This window comes from Ochotona curzoniae, unplaced genomic scaffold, assembly GCF_017591425.1.
Source record: "Ochotona curzoniae isolate NIBS_2020 unplaced genomic scaffold, NIBS_Ocur_1.0 contig_43, whole genome shotgun sequence".
Classification (NCBI taxonomy): domain Eukaryota; kingdom Metazoa; phylum Chordata; class Mammalia; order Lagomorpha; family Ochotonidae; genus Ochotona; species Ochotona curzoniae.
This window is the reverse complement of record NW_024466218.1, coordinates 9,685,115-9,710,104: the sequence shown is the minus strand read 5'-3', so window position 1 is coordinate 9,710,104 and position 24,990 is coordinate 9,685,115. Positions and strand designations below refer to the sequence as shown.

Here is a 24,990-nt window from a genome sequence, read left to right as displayed (position 1 = left end):
ATGAGGACAGGAAGCAATAATTCATCCAACCCCTGACATATAAAAAGAAGCTTAGAACAGTGGGTAAGAATGACAGGCTAAGGAAACCCAATGATTTCAGCAGTAAAAAGATTTGCTTATGAATATAGTAAAACTTGTATAATTAAAGATCCAGTAACATTTTCTACTCATAAAATATGACATTTTTCCTTATGACAGTTTAAATGTTCTCATGAAGAGACACTTGTAGTCACTTGCATAAAACATGTTTCCTAGGCTTCTCTCCTTGCAGTGACTATGAGACTAATCTGTAACACTCTGCCAAAGCTAACTTATCAAGGACTATTAGAAACAATCAATATACAGCCAAGATACAAACAGATTTTGTATATTATCACCTTTTCATTGTTTTGAAAACTTGGAAAGGACAGAAAGACCTAGAAAAGTATATATTTACTGATGAGTTAAAAAGAAAGCAAGCACCTCGTGGCTAATAGGGAATTGGCGGGAAATACGACAACACTCACGTATACTAGATATCTAAATGCACATTTCCTATCCGTTTGTCTGAGAGATGCTTTTACTCGCAAGTCAAAGGCACATGTCAACACAACAGGATAAAATATGGCAAATCCTGCATGTACGTGCCGTTGAAGTTCTTGTTTTCTTTTTGTTTTCTGATGATTAAAGAGTTACACTATACACCCAGTTGTTCTTCCTCCAGCTAATAGTCAGCTAGATAACCATTCTCGCCATTTCTCTGTAATCTAAGAAGTCATCAGATATTCAGATACCAATTTAGGGATCAGCATCTATGCCGGGCATTTTGGTTTAAGCGCAATACTGCACTGTGTTAATCGTGATTCAGGATTCTGGTTCAACGCCCAGCCCAGAGACCGGGAGGACAGAGAGCTGTGGAATCATGACCTTCTCCAACATGATCATTTTTGTAAATTTTAATTATTTTTGCTCTCTTAGGCTACATTCTAAATTCAACTAAAACGTCAAGGGTGACTCTATCAGGCACTCAGTCTCTCCCCTAAACTCTCTTTCTAGAATTTGGACTGAGCACTTGTCTCTCTCAGTCAGACTATTTCACCCTACCGTTTATATCTCATAAAATAATTGCTTAGCCTTAAATAAAACACAAAGGGTAACCGGATAAAATTCATGAATATTAGTCACTGGATTTAAGATAATCTACTTTCAAGTAACAAAAATTAGAGAAGAGATGTAAGAATAATATACACATGTAATTCATCCTTAGACTCCAAGCAGTCTGTAATGCAGAGTTTAATTCTGCTGACTGCAGATCGTTGACATGAACATACATGTTGTTTTACTCATTCTTTTGCCATGTATGTGATGTGATAAGAATAACATCTAGAAGCTCATTCATTGTACATCTGGATTCATCAAGTTCATGAAGATTTCCACTCTGAAAAAAACAGAAGCTTTTCTTTCCGTTTTCATTTTTATAGATGTGATAAATGAACAGTTGAGGGTACATTTTAAACAGTTAACTGAATATTTAACTGAAGGACTGAATTTAGCAACTGAAATACAAGCCCACAAAAAAGATGAATTATAAGGAAAGGATCAGGGGAAACCCAATATAAGTAAAATTACAACAGGACACAGGAAACTGAAGAATCTGGACAGATGTTTTATTCAATAAATATCAAAGGCTGACATGCAACTTAGAAAGTGATACCTTCTTGGCAGTCTGGGGAGAATGAGAGCTGTTTATTCTAACTGTGCACTGGCATGGACACTAAGGACAGACTTAACTGCCTGAACCCACTTCATGTCTGCCCTTGTTGGAAGGAGACAAACTGAAGATAAAAAATACAATGAGATACGGAAGGTAGCTCTCTCTCTGGAACTTTGATCACTCAACACTGTTCAATTTGTTACAGGAACACAGTTTCTGTCTACATCTTACTTGCCTGTCAAAATGGGTAAAAATGTATATATCTATTATTAAAAACTAAATCACTGGTTGTAAATGTGCCTGCCTCTACCACTCTTCTCGCTCTATTTAGTATGTCTAAGAGCAAAGGCGTGGTGGGGCTGAGGCAGTAGAAGGTCAAAGGTATTTGGACACAGCCTTCAGGGACTAAGGAACTGCTCACCGTGTTCCAGCAATCCTGATGATTTCAGTCTCTTTCCTCTTTTTCATTTACCACTGAACTTGAAAATACAGGTTAGCATTCATATGCTTAGAAGTGACTGTTACAATGAATACACGGGTGGTGCTTCTTCCCCCAGTCATCAATCTACCAACAGATACACGCATGAACATGCGCAATTCTAACCGTGATCTGTAATCCAAGGTACAAAGAAGGAAGAAATCGGCATGCAAACTTGGTGTGTCTCTATTTCCATAATCATTCCCCAATCAGCCCCCTGTATGACCCAGCTGATGAACTCTTTCTAGTATTTTCTGCATTGTGTGCTATCTGTTGCACTGGCAATGTCCCTCTCCCAAATACCCTTCTCCATCACTTTGCCTAGAAACTCACCTTAACAAAACATACTCAATTCCCTCAACGTTTCCCTGGCTGTCCTCATTTCTGAGACACTTGTTCTTTTCCTACTGAGGCCTCTTGGAGACCTAAGTGCTGAATTCAACACAAACCCAGCAACTGTGGTTTGTCCTTCTCTTAGCGCCCACAGTTTATTTGCAAAGGTGAACACAGAGAAAATAATCCACAAATGTCCTTAAAGCTAAATTTCTAATTTTCTGTTAAATTTATCTAAACTATCAATGTTTTTAATAGTTCTTAACGAGACTTTGCGCCAGCGGAGGTCAGCAACACTGTTGCTGTTTCAATGGATAAGCTTACATAAAAAATGAATCTGGATGCACCGGAAATGTAGCCAAGCAGTGTTAGTCATTACATGTAACACAGGCATCTCATATTGTAGTAGAGTCAATTCTGGTTGCTCTGCTTTCAGTCCAGCTTCCTGCTAATGAGACTGGGAACACAGCAAATGGTCATACATGTGCTTGGGTCCCTACCATCCCAGTGGAAGACTTAACGAAGCTCCAGGCTCCTGGCTTCAGCTTGACCTAGCATTAGCCATTGCAACTATTTGAGAAGTGAACAGGCAGAGAGATTTTCCAGAATCTCCAGTTGAGCATCTATGTCTGCATTTCCAAAGATTTGCTTTTCTCTATATTTTCTGCTACATTTTGTCTGCTTTTTGGCTTTCCCTCTCTCTCCCCTCATCACGCTGCCTTTCAAATAAATAAATCTGCTTTAGAAAGGAAAGGTTTTAAAACAAGAGATCATCTTAAGCAACTTTTATATACATAAAAGTATCTTAAAGCATTAGCAACAGAACAGAAAAAGCCAAACACAGAATGTCCTTTGCCAGTGGTGGCAAGTTACACAACTAGTCATTAGTTACAGATTTTCTTTTCTCTGCTGTCCCTAGTCATTACCTTATTTTACGATTCTTCACAACTAAAGTGCATAAAAATAAAATTTAGAGCCAAAATCAGAAATCACATTGGCAAGTGACATTGCAGAATCTGTGTGCATGCCGAACCACAATACAAACCAGAGGTGGGACATAATACAGACACTGCAACACAGTGCAACTAACTAACCTAAATCCTACTGCACCACCCAAGAAGTAACAGGAGTTCCACAGGGTCTAGTGATCAATGGTATAATCAAGACAAGGAGGGGAACAACCTTTAATAAGTTGTATTTATATCAGTTCTCCCTCCAAAATCACTCCCACCTTTAAGTTTCTGATCAAACTCTGTGCTTTAAAAATCATGAGTGCCCTGTAGAAATGATACAGATGTATACTACAGGCCTAATATGTTTTATGAATAAAACATTTAAACCGCAGACCTCATAGTACATTAGGGAAAACATTGTGACACATGATTGTTATTCAATAACATTTCATAAGACAGTTAGATCTAAGAAACACAACTTACATTTCTTCATGCCAAGCACTATGTCTGATACAGAGGAAAACAAAGACCTAAGATCTAATCATGAAGCCATAAGGTTTTAGAAGCAGCATGCCAAAGAGCACTTTCATAGACCCATCAATTTTGAGGAAAACTACACCTATGAAAACATAGCGGTGATACTAAAATTAGTTTTGAAAGCTCAATAAGCAGTTAATTCTGAAGTATCCCCAGAGAACAACTAATCAAAAAGGTGTATGCTTGGATTGTAATGTGATCCATGCATAGTACTCATATGTAAAATTGTGTAAGATATTCTGGATACATGCAGTAATAAAGACATGCCGAAACTGTTTTATTTTTATAATGACAAAAACAATGCAACATTTATTTGAACCCAATTACAGCCTTCCTGTACTTAATTTCATTCAGACAAAAGATAATTCTTTAACCCTTTCTTTGACCCAGACTTCTGACAGCACCCCCCTCTAAAAACATGATTTGTTCTAACAAGGGCATAGATACTGGGTTTGAGCAGTTGTTCTTGTTGAATTCAAAGAAAACATTCAAGGGATATGAGACACCAAGAGAAATGACCCATTCAATGAAATCATGGAAAACAACTTTTGTCTAATAAACTTGCAAAGGACAGAGTCCAAACATCCAATGTATTAGGACTATTAATATTGAGAATGATGTGTTCTATGAATATAAAATACTTGACATAATTCATGTTCATTTTATCTTACAATCCACTTCATAAGCTCTAAGAAATTTTACTCTTGTTTGAGATCTACACAGAAAGAAGAGCAAAATAATAATAATAATAATAAAGAATGGTCAATTAGACAATAACTGCACCAAGCAATGCATAATTGTATCAGTAATCAAGCCAGACACCTCAATGAGTTGGTGTTAACTGGTATAATATGTCAGAAGTGATGCTCACCCTTCACAGAACTGAGGATATTCCATCTTCAGTACAACGCATACAACATGACACACACAACAGTTTGGTCTGCACTGCACAGGACACTGAATCTCCACAGGTAAGAAGGAAGAACATTTTACACACCAAACATACAGCTAAAGGAATCCCTTCTTCAGATACATTTATCGGCTGGGTCTACTTAGCTGTATTAACATCCCTAGAGATGCATAAACGTATCTCTTCAAATACAAATGAAAAGGGAGGAAATTCAAAGGAAAAAATATATATATATACACACACACGATACATATTATGCATATATACATGTATATATATATGTGTGTTATCTCGGGATATGTATATTATTTCTTTTTATTTATATTTCTGTATAAATATGTTATTTAGAGAAAATACATATGACTCGGGCACCAGTCTTTAATCACCGAACCACCTCCTACCACAGAAACAGTACAATTTCTTATTTGGACTGATAGAGAGTAATAACACTATACGCCATTTGCAGGGGAGAAGAAATGTTAGAAGCAATTTTCTACTGTCACAACACCTGTAATCTTTTTACATTATAACAGTTATACAGAAACAAAGCCATCAACCTAGGAAATGAACGACAGTAAAAGTAACCAGGACGAGTATCAGCTAGAGCTCAGCACAGACCAAGGGTGCATACTCCACTCATGTAAACCACTACTAACCACATCGTACTTCCACATAGAAACTCCAAGGCCAGTCGCAGTGTTGGAGTTCTTGGCTCCTGGCTTCTACTTGGCTCAGCCTTTACTGCTGCATCCATTTGGGAAGTAAACCAGAGAGTGGAAAGTCTCTTCCTTGCCTCCTGCCTTGGTGCTTCCTTTCTCTCCTCCCTTTCTCTCGTCCTCTCCTCTCCTCTCCGTCCTCCTCTCTTTAGCCCTCTGCCTTTCAAATAGGTACATTTATCTTTAAAAGAAAATCAAGTCCAAATTAATATCTAATAGGATAAGGTATCCAGGTGTATATTTAAGATATGATTATACAGTCATTGCAAAAAGAAGAGAGAATTAAAATGTCGTTTTTCTTTCAAGACCATGGCTTTTATGTTCTTACATATAAGTCACAGCTTACATAAATCAAATTGAAAATTGGCCAATTAAGATGAGTAATTGGGGGAATACCTCTAATTTTGTTTTTATTTGAGAGGGAGTTTGTTTTTATTATGAGATCATACTCTTTCCAATTTTTATCTCTGTATTATGAAATATTTCTCTCGAGAAAGCACACTTAACTGAGCCAGTTTATCTACTCTTAAAAAGAAAACTTTCCTTTCTTCCATGACTTCAGACTGTTCAAAGTGATCAGAATCCATTAACATGAGAACAAGGTTCAGCGTTCAAGGGGAAATATCTTAGGTACAGAGGTCCTTAATGGATACAAGACACGGAAAATGGTATCTATAAATAATGACGGAATAAGTTGGGTTAAGTCATTTGAAACATTTAGGAAGAAGGGTGGTAGGAACTGCATGATGAGCAGCTGGTCTCCATCTTCAGACAGAAAAAAAAAAAGAGGAAATTAGTTTAATTAAAAGCACAAAAGATTTCCACATAAGGGCAAAATTCTTCACCACAAAGGTTATCAAAAACAGAGAGACAAATTTAGGAGGCTGAATATTTCTTTTTCTCTGGACATGGACCATCAGAACGATGTTTAACGGAACTGACTGCTCTAAGAAAAATGCTGGTATGAGACAGGATCCAGGGCTGCATGATCTCTGAAGTCCCACGTATTTCTGGGAAATTGTGAGATGTGTGGGTGGGGATGAAAGGTGAAGGAATGAAAGAGTGGGCAGAGGAAGTTCTAGAGCCTGCCAATGGTCATTACTGACTATGCAGAGTACTCTCTTTCCTCTGCGTTTGCTTCCATCTGTAGCTAAAACAACAGAATCTGCACATATTTAAGCTTCCCTAGGCCACCAATGTAGAGCAGGTGTCTCCTTGAGCTTAAAAAATTTTTTTAAAATTTAAAAATAAACTATAGAGCTACTGAATATAAGACAAATTGATCTAACCCATGGAAATAGGGGGACACTGAAGGCATTCCGTGCCCTCACCTACAAAATTCTTAGTAATGGTTACCAGGCCATTTATCATACGGCCTTGTCTTCTACCATAAAACTTGCGAAGCCTGTCAACGCCTTCCTAGATACTGTCCCTCCTAAGAAGACACACACACACACACACACACACACACACACACACACACACACACACACACATCATCCTATCTAAAAGCATCCTATATCATTCACAAGCAAATCCCTACAAACCTTCACAGAAAAAAAAAAAGATCATGAGGCAAGACACACCAAATTACGGGCAACACATGTAAACATTACTCTAATCACTTCCCACACACGTCCCCCCGTTACCCACAACTTCCTCTCCCTTCCTCCCCAGTCAACTGCGCTACACGCTCCCACAACTGCTCCCTGCGCAGGCTAAGCCTGCCTCGGCGCATGCCTCACTTTTCTCTACCAAGCCCCTCCTCTGTGACTGATGTCTCTCAGCAGAGATCCACACACTTCAGGCCACCTTAAAGCACTTTTCACTCTGGATAAAAGGGCCCTTCCACTGTGGCCTCTGAGCCAAGCAAAACACAGTCAGCTGAATGTTTCATTAACGTTAACACAAGTCTGCCAAGAATCACACAATCAGAAACCCACTTATAAAACTGGCCATAAAGAATAATGAAAAGGAGCCATATACAATTCTTCAAATGTTGGAATAATTTTTTCCGCTGGGATCTAAGGCCTGACATACAGGGTACTTGTTCTCTGCTTCTCACTCTCCTGCTTTGTTTTTTTGCTTTTTGGCCTAAACAGACTTTGAAGAGCTAATTGCCTCACTTCACGTGCTGCTTCCTCTCTGAAAGCCATCAGGGTTAACAGCAAGCAGAACCTTTCGGATCTCTGTGGATACAAAATTGAACATTCTCCAGTTGCCTCATTTAAAAACAAAATAGAATGGCTGCTATTTATTTTAAGCACAAAGTGGACTAAGGGCTGCAAGAAAATGGAAACTAATTTTTTCTTGTTAAGGACAATATATAAATTGAAGATAAAGTGTTTGAAGACAGTCTCCTGATGGTATCAATTCATATAAAATCTGTAGAGGTTCTGGAAACCAACAAGGCCCTGTAAGTCAACTTAGTATGTGCGAGGAAACTCCTGCTGTACTGATGCATTATGCTCAGAAAACAACTCAGACACAAACATACCCATAAATCTCTGACTAAAACAGACCATAAAACTCATAATATTTTCGTTGGGTGACACAGATCTATACTTACATAGGCACAGATGGTCATGCACTGTCAACACAGATACATCAAGCCATTCACCTCAATCATTCCTTGCTCTCCAGAGCTTAGCTTGTAAAATTTAAATGGTTTACTTTTCCACGTCTCTATTTCTAATATCCAGTAACCTGAGAAACTGTTCAAAAGTCAAAGAAACTTACACAGTTCTAGGTCCTGTAAATTCTACAATTTATAATATACCACTTGGTAAAAATAATAACTCTACCTCGTAAAATGTTTCAACAGAACTTTCAAACACGATAATGTGGCAGCGCATCTGTCATTGACAAAAGCAGCTCTCTTTCCCTGGCCTACTAGCTCACGTCCAGAAAAGCACTAAGGCTAATAGGCTAGTGTTTTCTTAGCTTTACACAAGGCATCCTGTGTTAATAACCACAATCAACCTTCTCAGGTTTCTTTGTTAGTTTTTGCAAACTTTTTTCTTTTCAAAATTTTTTTCCTCACCCCACTAAGATTGCAACAAACGTCAGTTCGTTTTCATTCATTCGTTCGCAGTAACTCCAGGGTAGTGGAGACTTAACCGTTCTCTTATCTTACCCATTGATGGTGATCATTCATTTCCACACTTCCCATCCTTTCAACCCAAAGGCAGAATAACTGAGGTGAAGGGGAGTAAAGATGGAGCAACAGATCCCAGCTCCTCCTCTCCATCCTGGCTACCTACCTTTGCTCTTTCCCCCTCCCTTTTTCTCCCTCATATCCATACATCCAGGCATATACCTCACCTTCTCTTTTTCGTCAATTTTTTTTCTAATATACATGCACAGCTGTAAGAAGTATGGTAAGAGGGCCTGGCGTGGTGGCCCAGTGGCTAACTTCTCGCCTTGTAAATGCCAGGATCCCATACGGGTGCCGGTTTGTGTCCAGGCTGCTTCCCTTCACTTTGTGGCCTAGGAAAACAGCAGAATATGGTCCAAAGCCTCAGAACACTGCACTGGTATGCGACACCCAGAGGAATCTCCCAGCTCCCAGGTTTGAAATGGCTCAGGCCACTTCAGCCACTTGAGGAGTGAAACTGGATGGAAGATCTTTCTTCTCTCTGTAAATCTGCCTTTCCAACAAAAATAATATAAATCTTGAAAAAAAGGAAGATTTTTAAGTATATCCATTCCCACACTTTGGTCTCAAAATGTACTAGAAACAGAAAAGCCTTGACTATCATTTAGGTTGGGTCAATTTCCTGTAATTTATTGTTGATTTGTAGGGATTACAGCAGTGCTATCAGGCAAACTGTGTCAGCGGCCATGCCTAGTGAGCATTTGCAGGGATTCCAGGCCGAATGCCAGCACGGCTAGAGCCAGGCCCTCGGGGTCACATTCACTAGGGTCAGGAGCTTGGCTGAGACACTGAACCTGCTTGCTTCATCACTGATAAAAATGACATTATTATTAAAAAAAACAATAGAACTTATAAATATGGCCTAATCAACAGGAATGCTGTGAAATTAAAGAACCCTCATGTAAACAGTTTATCAAAGCTGAACATTTTCAAAATTATAATCAAAGTTTGAAAATATATGTCAGAGTTAACTAAGATTACACAGAAGGTTTATGGTCTGTAGCAGGATGTGAAATATACTTGTCCTGCAAAAAGCAACTGAGGTTTGCAGTAAGATGTAAAACTGGGCAAGTAAAGGAATACTCAAGGGAATAAGGTACTTACTATTCTTTTGGTGGTTCTCCAAAGCAATTTTCCTAATGCAACTTCAAAGAAGAGGCCAGGAAATCTAATTTTGGTCACATTAGCTGGATATGTGTGGGTATGGGCAATTTTGTGAAGTACCTATTCACATTTTAAATTACAGGAGTTTGCTTATCCCTGCTTTGGTTTAATTACTGGCTGAGGGCTCTTACTCCATCTCTCACCTCTTCTCAGCTACAAAAACCCTCCCTCTGTGTCTGCAGGAATTCAGGGCTAATCATTGGCAAAATCTCTTGCAATTCCCATGGTTTATCTGAATTTTCTCTTCACAACCTGATGGACAAAGCATGGTTCTTCCTTATGGACACTGTCTCTTTTGGAATTTTCTCAAGACTTTTCCCTTGGATAGCTTTGGGATCACTGGACCTAGAACCGGGATGGGAGACCTGCATTTTTTTTTATGCTCTTCACATCAAAGTCTATATTATCTGATATAAGAATGGCTAACCTGCACATCTTTCCTTACCATTTGCTTGGAATATCTTTTTCCATGCTTTCAATTTCCTCTGATCTTTGTTGGTAAGATGTGTCTCCTGTAAGCAGCAGATAGCTGGGTTTTGTTTTTTGATCCTGTCTTCTAATCTATGGCGTTTGACCGATGCGTTTAAGCCATTTCCATTCAGAGTTATTATGGATACGGGACAGTTCAGCCCTGTCATTTAAGTGATGTGTTGTTCTATGATTGAGTCTTCTGTTGGCCTTTTAGTGGGATATTCTCCACATTTGCCTTTGATTTTGGTGTTTGCTATTTCTTTTTTCTTTCATGGGAATATCCTTGAGTATCATTTGTAGGGCAGGTTTAGATGAGAAAAATTCTTGCAGTTTTTCTTTATTGCAGAAGAATTTTATTTCATTTTCAATGACAAAGGAGAGGTTTACAGGTTAAGTTATTCTGGGCTGAAAAGTTTTCTCTTTTAGAATCTGGAATATGTCACTCTAGGTATTAGGGTTCCCTCCCCACTGCCTATCCGCCCCCTCAATGTTCTCCTCTCCCGTCTTTTAACAGGTGTCTTTTGAGGACCCTCAGAAGTCCATCATTCTGCCATTCAGATGTGGAGACGTGTATTTTCTTTCTTTTTTTAAAGATTTACTATTTCCTACAAAGTCAGATATACAGAGACGAGGAGAGACAGAAGGTAGATCTTCTATTCGATGATTCACTCCTCAAGTGAGCGCAACAGCTGGTGCTGTGCCAATCCGGAGCCAGGAGCCAGGAGCTTCCTCCAGGTCTCCCACACAGGTGCAGGGTCCCAAGGCTTTGGGCCATCCTCGACTGCTTTCTTGGGCCACAAGCAGGGAGCTGGATGGGAAGTGGAGCTGCCGGGATTAGAACCAGCGCCCATACGGGATCCTGGCACGTTCAAGGTGAGGACTTCAGCCGCTAGGCCACCGTGCCGGGCCCGAGACGTGTATTTTCATGGCACCCTTCACACAGGTGTTTCTTCACTCATTTGCACATCTGCTTAAAATCTGTGGGCATTTGCTTTAATTGTTCAAGCTTCTTAAAATTCAACTCCTTTCTCTTTCTGTTGCAAGACTGCTTGCATTTGGGGGAAAAAAAAAAACCCTCTACTGAAATCGAACTATGTGTGTGCTATGTACTTCCATGCTGGTCTTGGAACATAACTAGAAAAAAATCAAGCTGACCAGCTTCATATTAAATTTAGGATTGATGACATGAAGAGTGATACTCATGTGGCTGGACTCTCTTAGACATTCTATGGAAATCTGGAAAATCTATCCCCCGTATCCTCACTCCTACTTCCTGATCCTCTTTCTGATTTTCGTGAGAAATAATGAAGGAATGAGAATCAAACTTCCATGAGTCCCCCATCCCCTCAGATGCACTCATTTACCTTCACTCCTACCAAAACATCCTGGTCTTTCTACCTCCTGCTTGGTCATACCTGCCGAAACGTTTGCTGAGCCCAAAGTTGTCTGTGGAATAGGTCCCATCCACTCTCACCTGATCAAGCATAAGGCAGCAGGCGACCTTCTCAAATCTGTCTTTTCCTTGACTGTAATTCTGTCATCAGTAAAACAACAGTACAAAATGTATTGCCCATTCCAAAAACCCCTCTTGACACTACTTTTCCTTTCAGATGTTCTTCCCAGTCACTCTCCCTTTTCATAACTTTTTTATATTAAAGATGTATTTACTTGAGAGACAAGAGTTACAGGGTGAGAGAGAGAAAGAGGTTAATGTGAATGAGAGAGAGATGGATCTTCCATCCACTGGTTTATGCCACAAAGGGCCACAATGGCAGTATGTCAAACCAAAGCCATGAGCCCCAACTCCATTAGTCTCCCACATGGGTGGCATGGGTCTAAGCACTGGGCCCATCTTTCGCTGATTTTCCAGGCACTTTAGCGGGGAACTGGATCATTAAGTTGAGCTGCCATTTTGTGGAACTGGTGTCACAGATGGCAGCTTAACCCACTATGCCACAATGATACCCTTCAAAAATTCTCAAAAGAATTATTCACAATGGTGATCTCCAATTTCTCAACTGCCACCCTTGACACACTTTCATTCAGACCTGTGGTATCAGTATTCCACAAAAACTGTCATTATCAATTTCATCAATGGCTCCAGCAGGGCTGAACAGTAATTTCTAAATTTCCAGCACTACCTGACATATCAGAATCACCGGCATATAAATTACTTCCTTCACAGAAACTTCTCATTACATTGCTGTTTCCTGTAATCTCTCCAGACCTGTGAGCGCAAGTGCACATTAGCTCAGTCTTTTGGGCCTCATCTCTTCCAAAATGACTATTTTTTTAAAGCTTACAGAAAAAGGAATTAAAAGATAAGCTTCTTTTGATACAAGAAACGTGATGACAGTACCAGAGGAGTCTACAAAATGTTCATGGGAAGTAAATACTATGAAAAAAACTGCATGGATTTAAATATATATATATATATATATATTCTTCACTTCCTCGTTTGTCATATTCAATTTCATCTCTGTAACATTATCTATAAGCTGCCTACTTTCAAATGTCTTTCTCTTTTTTAAATTTTTTTTATTGCAAAGACAGATATACAGAGAGAAGCAAATACAGAAAGAAAGATCTTCTGTGCACTGGTTCACTCCGCAAGTGGCTGCAATAGCCAGCACTGAGCTGGGAAGAAGCCAGGAGCCTCTTCCCAGTCTCCCACGTAGCTGCAGGGCCCCGTGGCTTCAGGCTGTCCTCGACTGCTTTCCCAGGCCACAACAAGCAGACAGCTGGATGAGAAGCAGGGCTGCCAAGATTAGAACCTAAGCCTATATGGGATCCTGGAGCTTTCAATCTGAGGACTTTAACCACTACACTATCGTGCCAGGCCCTAGCAAGAGCTTTCCTTTGAATTTTGGACAGACAAATCCAATTAATATATCTATCTGGATGTTGAAAAGATACCTCATACTGCATGTGTCCAAAACTGAGCTACCAAACAACAATCTACCCTCCCCAAATGGCTTCTCTCGCAGATTCATCCAGTTCAACCTAAGACTATGTCATTCTACGAACTCGCTAGCTTTGAAGCAATTCCCAAAACTTTATCTCACACGAAAACCGATGTGTCAGCAGCTCTTGTTCATTCTGCCTTCATATATGTCCAGAAGCCAATCAATGTTCAGCACATCCACTACCATTCCTTTCATTCAAGTCACTGTCACCTGCCCTCGAAAGTTCAGGAAGAGCTTTTGAATGGGTTTCTGTACTGTTTTCTTTCTGTACTCGTTCCCATAGTTTTCTTATATGTAGTGATCCTGCTAAAATCCCAATAATTGTCTCAACAGCTCAAAACTCTACAAAGTAAAAGACAGTACAAGTATAGCATCCTTAATCTACAATCCAGAAAATCTCAAAAGGCAAAACTTTCTGCAAGGTGCCATGATTGCATAAACGGAAAATGCTGCGACTAACCTCATATGATGAGTCACAATCTGCCAGGTTCACTGAAATCTTTTATAACACTACCTCCAGGCTGTGTACATAAGAAATACTTGAAACATAAATAAATGTTGTGTTTAGACTTGGGTGCCATTTCTCACATATATCCATTTATATACATTCCAAAAATCTGAAGAAATAAAATGCAAAATCTGAAACTCTTCTGATCCAAAGCATTTCGATTCACACATATCAGCTCGTCTGACTCTAATCTGGCCATTACTTCTCTGACTTTGTGTCTCACTGTGTGCCATCCTGTTCATGCTGCCCCCCCCAACCACATAGCTCTTGCTTTTTCTGGAACATTCCAGGTATTCTCCTGCCTTAAAGCATTTGCAATTTCTGCTCTTTCTACCTAGTACCCATTCCTCTTGCAATCCACTCAGTTCTTTTCATCAACACAATCCTGTCTTCCCCGTATTTATTTTGTTTCACAGCACCAGTCACCAGTAAATATGCTATAAGTGTTAAATATTTGTTTTGCTTACTACTGCCTGCCTTTCAAAAAGCATAAGCAACATGAGAGGGTTGTTTGCTTTTACTCCTGTAACTGTAATGTCAGGAATAGGGCTGCGCACACAGAAGGGGCTCTGTGGAGCAGGAAGTACAACAGGAATGACATCACCAGGACTCACCTTCATCCTCCTGAAAGCAAAGAGGATGTCCCATTTATCAGCCAGAAATCAGGGTGCACCTCTGCCTTGTCCTCTCTCTAATCAAAAAGCCTTGGAAAAATTCACAGTGCGGCCGACTTTTCCAAAAAGGCAGAGCAATAAGGACAGCAAGTCAAATGAAAGATGAGGAAAACAGTCCATAAAACAGTCTGCAGCTGTTTTGCTGAGGCTAGAGTCTGTTTCCCATGTTACTTTCACAACCTCAGCTGCAGATCAGACAGAAATCCAAGGAGTATGGGTCTTCCGGGGCCGATCAGCCTGCACACTAGTTGAAAGGGCAGGAATGTTCAGTCGGCATGCGGAGCACACACAGAGGGACCCCTACGGCCATTAATAAAACGAATGGCTTTGGGTTATTACTGACATCTGATATTTCTGTGAGGAGTCTTTGAGGTTTGTTTGTTTAAAGCTGATTCACTGATTCCTATGAGCCCAGGGACAGGGACTTTAATTACCGTCTTCCTTCCAGATCCTGATGTGGGTCCATTTGTGGAACCAGTGGGTAGTGCAAGATAAATTGCAGCAGCTTTTGCGGGACAAATATTTGCCAGAACAGAAATGGCAGGACAGAATGACAGTTACCAACAGGATGATAAGGTAACTATCTTGAGAAAGATAAATGTGAATTAGCACGGATGCAATCCAAGAGGTGGAAAGTGGCCCCTTAGGATTCTGGAAGGGTCACTTGCTTGTTATTAACAAGAAAGTATCATATTCAGCCCAGATTTCACTTTGAAGAATGAGACTATTAAGGCTAATTTACAGAGGACAAGGCAAGGTTCAAAGCTATTGCAAAACTCCTGTGATCACAGGGAAGATCACGACATAAGAAGTAGCAAGCTGGTGTTCTCCATTCCTCTCGTAGGAAAGAAACCTCTGCAGGCCGCGAGCATCCAACTTGCTCTGCAGCAGAAACACACCGATGCTGATAACGCTCAAAAAGTAATCACTGCCCAGGAAAATCCACACTGCGCAGACAAAGCACAAAGAACTGCATACTCGCAGAGGCGCTAGCTGCTTTTTGCTCATCACGAATGGCATGGCATAGTAAATGGTGAAGACTCATGTGAATCAACGTGGGCATGGCCGCAGTGAACTACTGGAATGTTGGAGCACATAAGAGAACAGGGTGTATCTTTTTCGAAACTGATCAAACTCACCTCCATTTTCTTCTCCATTGGCATTGGCTTCAGCCATTTCTGTGCCATCCAATTCAGATTCACAGACTAAATCCAAGGCTCCACCCACCGGGCCTGAGGACTCCTCTTTCTATATTATTTTTCAAAAGAACAATTTTATGAAGATGTATTAACATCTAAAAACATTCAATATGTTAGAAATCTAAAGTTTTTTCACAGTTATATATGATTTACAAATTCAACAGTGATTTATTTTTCAGTATGAAATCACCCTCTCTCAAATAACAAGTGAGAAAAGCCCACTGCCACAGGTGGGTTTTTTTTTGGATAAAATTTCAAATTCTATACCAAACCAAACCAAACTCTTCATTTTCATATACTTCCCCTCACTTTTAATTTTCTTCTTTATCTAAAGAAACAGTATGACAAAGTAAAACTCTATTCACTAAATCAAACACTCTAGTAAGTACAAAAGGCAAAAACAAAACAAAAGTATTTTGATTAAGTTGTATAATTTTTTTTTTAATTCCCACAAGGACAAGGCCCTTGAGGAAGAATCCCTCCTTTCCTTGCCAGGAAAAATCTGGGATAGTAAAAAACAAAAATCTCCTCAGAGGAAATCAACACACTTCAAACATAATCTGTTCTTTTATTAAAACAGGTGATTTCTTTTAATTTGATTTATAAACGGTAACATACTATATTCAACTTGTTCCAAGTTACACCACCATTGTAGATCCTAATATTGTATTCTGCACAATTTTGCATAATGTGTGTCATTTCTTCTTCTAGATGAAAACGGGCATTCTTGTAAAATAATTCAGACTCTATGTAAAGATTTGCATTTTTATTTCCCTGTTCTTTTCAAACAACACTCATGCATTCCTGGTAAATCCTTCCTGAGATTACCATTTGCTTTACAATTGAATACTGTTAAATCTGTAAGTGTTCAAGCATAGCAATTTTTCTTATAAAAGCCAGAAAGGCATGCAGGTATAAGGCTTCTACATCAACATATGGTCATTAAGTCCAAAACTTTATGGCAACTGTGATCATCTCAAACTCCTGGCCAATGTTCCATGACACTCCTCCCTAAACACAGACTCAAAAATTTTAAAGCCACAACTATTTTCCATGACTATATATTATGGAGTGAAACCACAGATATGTTTTCCTTAAAGAGAAATTCTATTGTTTATTCTCAACATGAAATCTTTTTTGATTTTTCTGACATCTGAAAACATTTAGGATGCAAAGGGGTCATTCTTCTGTCTTTATCCAAAACTCATTTTGCATACTTTCACACATCTTAAAAACGCATGATAACACAGTCAGAACTTAACATTTAAAAAAAAAAAACCACAATAATCCACTTACTTTGAGAGCATAGAGGCCTGACTTTCCAGGGATTTTGAGGAATGTTCCATCCCCAATTCGAGTGTTAGTGTGAAGCATTGCATTCAGACAGGCTAATGGAGAAGTTCCACTGGAAAATAAAGTGTGCAAACATGAAGCAGTCTGAGATGCAGCTTCTGTGGCAGAACTGTTCCCAAGTCTTTATTTTAAAAATAGACTGTCTTGCACGGCTTTTTAAAATATCCTCCCAACCCCAAAACATCTACATTACAATAACGGGCAGTCCAATTTCACCAAAGTTAATCAGATACATCTGTCTTTTAGGCTTCAGGCAAGAAGTCTCCTGAATTAAAATTATTATTCATAAAGCAAGTGACACTATATTTTAAAGAACCCAAAGCGTCTATGTGATGTTATTTTATAAATAACACCATGAAGCCTCAGTTTTAAAATATTACAGACAATTTGATGGTTGCACTTGAGTGATCAAAAAAAAAAAAAAAATAGAAAAGAAAAAAAAAACCCACAAGTTCAAGAGCAGCTCTATCCCATAGGTTGAAAGGCAACAAAAGAATAATAAGGAGCCAGGGAAGAACTGATTTGAAATTATAAGCATTTAAGTTAGTCACAGGAACTGCATTTCTCACAAGACCAACTAAGGATGCTATGTCTGTGTTTGCATCTCTGATACAGCTTCTACAATGACATCCTTATCTGAGTGTGGACGTCGATGAAGAAGTAGGTGTCTGGGATTCTGCCCAGTTAACAGTTATGCTCTGCAGTAAAGACGCAAGAGACTGAATTAAAAAAAAAAAAAAAGTACATTTTTAAAAAAATCAAATACCCACTGAGCTAATGATTAAAAATAATAAACTATAAACACACAGATATTAGTAGAATACACACACTTGAAAATATGTTTATAAAATGTGCTTAATACACATGCAGTTCCTGGAGTAGATTTTAGACCATATTTTATGTCTTGATTGCAAATTAATACTTTTTGCAAGCTGCAATTATGGCTTTCATTCAATTATGTTTTCACATTGATTTTGAAATAGATTACAAGATGGCTATTTACCACATGAACGTCGCTTAGAAGCCCTAGGCTCACTCCCCCATTCCTCCTAGGAGTTCTGAGTATTTTTCTCAAAATACTCAGGGTTGAAAGAGTCTTCAGAAATTTAAACTTTCAAACTGAAATTCTGGCATGTAATATTTGGTTATTAAGAACTTCCTAAAATTGTGATTATCTAGTCCATCACTTACTACGAAAACTCATCAACAAACTGAAGCACTAAAATTTAAAATTTGATGAATTACCTTATTGCAAATCAACATACATATGCATCGTGGTCCTAAAGGCTCAGCTGTATTACAATAATGTGAATACTCGTCATTATTTTAAGAAACAGCTTGTCTGTGCCAACACATGAATATGGTTCCCCTGGGTCTGACCAGTAATAACAGTCCCAACATAAATTTAGTCATAGAACAATGCAGTTGTAACCCTAAAGCTCACAGGGTCCTAAAGCAGTGTGCTCACGCAGTATCTTTCCTTGGGTAGCTCCTATAAGCCTACAAACCTCATTTCATTATTTTCCCTCACACATGATTTTTGCTTTTATTTGAAGTGTTTCAGGCATACACATAAAGTAAAATCTATTTATCCCTGCATGAATGAATTCCGGATAAATAATGCAACACATGTTATAGTGAACTCTGAAAAATACGTATTTTTATTGTATGCCCTTCAGAAAAAAAGCACAGAAAATCTGAAGTTGGGGATAATTATGCCAGGTTTTTGGCGTTTTAATTTAGTGAAACTGTCAGAAACAGACTTTCTGTAGGGACATGGCAAAGGGATGTTAATACGACAAGTAAAACAGGATCTAACATACAAACACGACACATTGTAGCCTTTCAAAAACATAGATTGATAAAATTGCTCACCTAACATGAAAACTCACAATGCTTGCTGTGGATTCCTAAGCTCTTAAGGCCCATCACTTAGAATTTGGATTTAGAATATGAATGGGACAAGCATTTGGCAAAGTGATTAAAATGACACTTGGGGAACCTGCATCCCACATCTGTGCCCATGGGTCCAATCCCTTCCAGCTTCCGACTAATGAGCACCGTGGGACACAGTATTGGAAGATCAAGTGATTGTGCCCCTTCCACCCACATAGAACACTTGGCTGAGCTCTCAGCCTTCAAGCATTCAGGAGTGAGCCAGTGGAGGAGGGCTCACTCGCTTTGCAAACGAATAAAATAACTAACAACAAAAAGATCTTTAAAAAGGACTCCAAGAATAGTCCGATTTAAAAAGCAACTAAGAAATACTGAATATATTCCACTATAATTTACATTTGATTTCTAAGATACAATAAAGACAATTGTATATTTGCTATTATAGCAGTTTAAAATATGCTTGTACACATAGCAGGTAAAGCTGCTGCCTATGACGCCAGCATTTCACACGGGCTCTGGTTCCGATCTCAGCTGCTCCACTTCCAATCCAGTTCCCTCCTGACAGCCTAGGAAAAGCAGTGGAGGATGGCTGGAGTGCTGGGTTCGAGACTCCAACACGGGAGACCGAGATAAAGCTCCTGGCTTCTGCCTGGTAAGCACTGACCACAGTGGCCATCTGGGGAATGAGCCAGCAGATAGCAGGTCTCCTTCTACTTGACTTTCAAAATTAATTAACCATTAAAAACAAGATTGGTGCCAGTGTATATAACAGGGGCACAAAGTATCATGCCAATAACAAGATCTACTGAATATAAGCATATTACTAAATTACATGGATCAACTCATTAAAACCAAAAATTATTGCAGAAAATTTAAAAACATACAATCCATAAACGTGTGATAGCACATTGTCCAAATCCCTATGATTATTGGAATTTCCCCAAATGTTTCCCAAAACAAACATTTGAAATTTGTTTTATTTCAAAACTATATGCTGGCATTTTAGAAAAATCAGAAGATATTTTGCAATCAAATATAAATTTCACAACCCAGATAATTCAGTCACTTAGTCTTTAGCATATCATTTGCAAAGAAAAGAATCTAATTATTCTGATCCATTTCATTTAAAAACAATGCAGAGATCAGCAGCAACAGAATTAAAATAGCAAATTTATCTGATGTGACTAAACAAAAAGACACTAGTTTTAAAAATCTTCCACACCATTTACCTATTGTTATTCTCACCAGTTTCATTAAGTTCGGAAAAATTGGTCTGCTTTTCCGGGAGAAGTTATGTCTCAGTTAATTGCTACTGAATAAGAATAAATAAAAGACCTATGTAACGTCATTATTTCTATATTAAGAAAAACTGGAATTGGGAACTGAACTATATTTAACTTCCCATTTATCTGAATTTAAAATATAATGATTAACTGCAGGTAAGAGAGATGATGACAAAAATATTAAATCTATTCTGAGGTATCATGGAAATATTTTGGGTAGCAATTCTTATTTTTAACTTGTGAAGAACAATTTTTTTAGTCAGTGTAAGACTTTAACATTCCATAACAGAGCATGTACGTCTGTATATGAGCCATAAAACAAACACTTAGGCAAAATCAATGAAATTTCAAGTTACTTACTTTCTATAAAGATGAATTAGAAGAATCACGACATCCCGATTTACACAAGGAAAATAAAGAAAGGGAAGGAAGAAAAGAAAGTTAGTTTTGAAACTTAAAACCCAATTTTTTATTTTAGCACTGCAACAAATATGACAATTTATAGTAACAAGTCACTCTTAGATTTGGCTCCCTGTGGGAAGTTGGAAAGAAAAGAACTGGGACTTTGGATTAAAACCTGACTTGACTATCTTCTCTAATACTTCTATGGATTTTTATTTTGTCCTCAATGCATATGCATTCCTGTGTTTACATACAATTAAAAATAATTAAGCAAGACAATATTTGTTCTTAATGATGTTTTCTTCCACTCCCTATAACCAAGGCACCTGCTGTTGTGGATACACAGCTTCTTTGACTTGCCTGCCTCCCCCCTTGGACTGTAGGGCTGTAGAACCCTTCTGGCTTGTTTTCTTTGCCCACAACCCTTGAAGCAGAACAGGGGTGGAATGTGGAAGCAGGGGAGCAGGCATAATTTAAACTGTCTAGACATCAAAGAACCCCCAGGGACGCCTTGCAGAGTCCCAGTGCTACGTGGAACACACAAAACCATTCCTTTATATGATCAAATTGCTGATGGGACACATAAGAATTTTGCTCTTAGTGAATACTTAGTGGATGGAATGGAGAGGCTACTTAAATATTTTTAAAGCCCACTGGAAGAATACCTGGGAGTGTTGGTGGAAGATTATGTGGTAATATAATGTCACAGTCATAATACTTTATAATATTAAAGTAATTCATAATTTAAATTTTTATATTAGTTCATCTGTTAACAAAAAATGTAGAAGAAAGCTACTCCCTGCTAAACAATGTTAAATCTCAGTTTTCAAATAGAAAGGCATTTTAAAAATTCTGAAAAAAAATGGAAGTCTAAAAAGGCAAAACTAAGCCTTTGGCAATATCACTGTACTAGTAAGAAATTCTTTTAAGGTAAGTGAAAGTGAAATAACAAAACTTGGACTCTCTTCAGTTATCAGAGTAAGATATGCATGTATGCAAAATATGTATATAATTATACTCATATATCATCCAAATAGGTCCAGCATAAAACATACAGAAAAAACAACCCACATTAACCTGGAAATTTGATTTTGAAAAACAATGTCCCAAAATTCAGGAGCCCTTTAAGAAAATTACTAACGACATTTTAATAAGCACTGACATGTGAGGAATGACAAACATTATAAAAATATAAAAAATTAATAACAATTCATCAATCCAAAGAATGGGTATACTGTCTAAATGAAAGATACGTCTAGATAGACATCCACATGATTTTCAATATTCAGTATGTCTCTAAGATAGTTAGAAACGTAGTTTATCTCCAAGGATACTTTGCAAATTCCTTTGTGAAGAGACGTACGTGATTTTCAAAATCAAAGAAGTGTAGTGTTATCAAGTGAAGAAATTCACACAAGAAATAATTATCAAATAATACATGTCATGCAATTCAATTCTCAATTTAGAGAATTTCAGAAGCCAAACATCATTGTGAATCTCTGATTGGCTTCATTAATACAAAAACATACCCTTAGCATCATGTGAACTTTGACCTTTATCTGCTTTAGAGAAACTGCCAAAGCATCAGTAGGAAGACTGAAGGGCTTCATCAGTCATGATCACTTAACTTGACCTTGTGCTTTAGAAGATAAAAACCCCAAAATATGAACGGAAGGTCAAGAGTTTGGTTAGCTTTATCTTGAAGTTGGATCTCTAAACCTAAGAAATATCCCTTTAGAAGTACAAACTGAGATGTACACTCCATTTTATTATTTTACAGACCTTCCATTAAAATAAGTAGTAAGGTGATTGTCTTCATCACATGAATCCTATAAATAACTGCCACAAAATAACTTCAAATGTCCATTTATTTTTTATTTACACATTAAAGTACAATTAACCTATTGGGTGATATGTGACAACATCTGTCATTTATTTTAAACTCCCAGCTGTAATCTTCTATTATTTTCCATCTGAAGCATGAAGAATCTTTTAAAGTCCAATTCAATTATAGGAACACTGGGCTCTTTTAAAATAAAGGCAGTATGCCATGTGAATTTTATACTCCTCTTACTATTACAACAATGGATGAATCAAAGGTGCTTAATTTTTTAAAAAGGAGAAATGTGCCATAAATATCACTAGCTATTCGCGAGCACTCCTCTACATGTAACTGTACTCTGTGACACAATGTGTAAGGTGTTATTCTTACTGAAAGACAGAAGACCATCGTGTATCATGCACAGGACTGGGGCTTGAGAGCCAGGTAACCTTATGCAGCTGATATTGGAAAATGACCAGCTGCAGCACATCAGACTCAACCTCAGGTTCATCCAATGCAAAATGCAGAGAAGAAAGCCACTGTGTCAGGGAGGACTGTTCTGAAGGCAGAATTAGCTGAAACCTTTAAAGCATTTAAAACAGCACTGGCATGTTCTAACCATTCAAACCCTATGAGTAACTATTATTATTTTCACCATTACCAAATGTAAGTTACATCTATTGATACAAAGAATGCTACATGGAAATCAATCAATAGTTTAATATCTCATTTAAAGAGTCAGTGCAGGCACTATTTTGCTCCATGTCTAACTTCATTTTTTTTCCTTACCAAATCTAGCTGAAGACATGGGCATGTGCAGACAGCATGCTCCTAGATGATGGTCCGCATTGGTGAAGGACAGTATAAAAACGTAATAACATACTCAGGGAGGGTCCAATGACGGCAACACAACAACATGTAGAATGGAGAAGGACAGCTAACAGGACCAATTAGCACAGCTACTATTTATTGAGCATCTGTAACACACTTGGGCTTTCAGAACTATCATCCATCTACCACACTATGTAGGCTGGAGTCCCAGTTTTACAGATGCTAATTAAATTCTGAGGATTAAGAATCTTACTGAGGGCCCAACCGGCTAGAGTCCTTGCCTTGCATGCGCCAGGATTCCATATGAGCACCGGTTCATATCTCGACTGCTCCACTTCACTTCCAGCTTCTTGCTAGTGGCCTGGGAAAGCAGTAATAGAGAGGCCCACAGCCTGGGGACCCTGCACCCATGTGGGAGACCTGGAAGAAGCTCCTGGCTCCTAGCAAATGATTGGCTCAGCTCTGGCCACAGCAGCTGCTTAGGAAGTAAACCAACAGGTGGAAGACCTTTCTGTCTCTTCTCTCTATATCTCCCTTCCCAATAAAAGTAAATAAAAATCTTAATGAAATCAAATAACAAAACAAAGTGATGAAGTTGAAATTCACACTTTCCTCTGATTCCAAGGCCTGTGTTTTTTCACTATCTCACAATCTCTCTCCTCAGAATTCCCTCCCACATTCTGTCTAGCTTGAACACTGAGTGTTCGCACCTGGAAGAAACACACAAAATGCAGATGCTGCTAAATGGCAAGGTGGCTGGCTCCATTTTCACCAAATCCTGCAGAAAGCAAATCATTCTCTCAGAATACATTTCAAATATTGTACATCTAAAAGGATGGGGGCCTGGCGTGATAGTGTAATGGTTAAAGTCCTCACCTTGCACACACCAGAATCCCATACGGGCCCACTTCTAATCCTGGCAGCCCTGCTTCCCATCCAGCTCCCTGCTTGTGACCTGGGAAAGCAGTAGAGGACAGCCCAAAGCCGTGGGACCCTGTACCTGCTTGAGAGACCCAGAAGAAGTTTCTGGCTCCTAGCTTCAGATTGGTACAGCTCTAGCCACTGAGGCCACTCAGGGAGTGAATCATCAGACTGGAGATCTTCCTCTCTGTCTCTCCTCATCTCTGTATATCCGCCTTTCTAATAAAACTAAATAAATCTTTTTTTTTAAGAAAATAAATAAAAGGATGGCTTTTTGGTTGTATTTCTCAGCTAATGCCCACAAAAACCAAGGAAGAACTTTTAAGAAAGCATGGCAACTCAGATCCATAATTGAGATATCTCATCCAAGAATTGGATCATTAAAGGGGAAAAAAACACAATCCAGTCACTGAGCAAGTATTTATGGAACACACTGTACATGTCAAGCTAATCTGGAAATAAATTTGCACTCTCCCACTACTTTGCACATAATAGAATATAGGCTGAGCTGACCTCCATTTTCTGAATACATGTGAAAAGACAGGAGAATCAAGAGAAAGGCAGCCTTGAGGCAAGTGACAGAGAGGAAAACCATTTAGAATGTCAGTGTTATCGCTAGCTTTTTCCAAGGAGATGACTGAGACATGAACAAGCACAGACTTTTCATGCTATCAATTCCCAGGTAGCTGCAGCCAGCCCACGGCTGAAAGTGGATCTCAACCC

At 38.6% G+C, this 24,990-nt stretch overlaps 1 protein-coding gene across 1 annotated transcript in view; it reads right to left on the bottom strand.

Moving 5' to 3' along the window:
* The window catches only part of ASXL3 (ASXL transcriptional regulator 3), a 132,804-nt gene that overhangs the window by 80,679 nt on the left and 27,135 nt on the right, over positions 1-24,990 (bottom strand). The window contains exons 2-3 of the mRNA XM_040984705.1: positions 17,056-17,164; positions 15,700-15,808 (exon numbers count right to left, since the gene is read on the bottom strand). Of these exons, the coding sequence (XP_040840639.1) occupies positions 15,700-15,808; positions 17,056-17,164 (218 nt within the window). The remainder of the gene's footprint in view (positions 1-15,699; positions 15,809-17,055; positions 17,165-24,990) is intronic.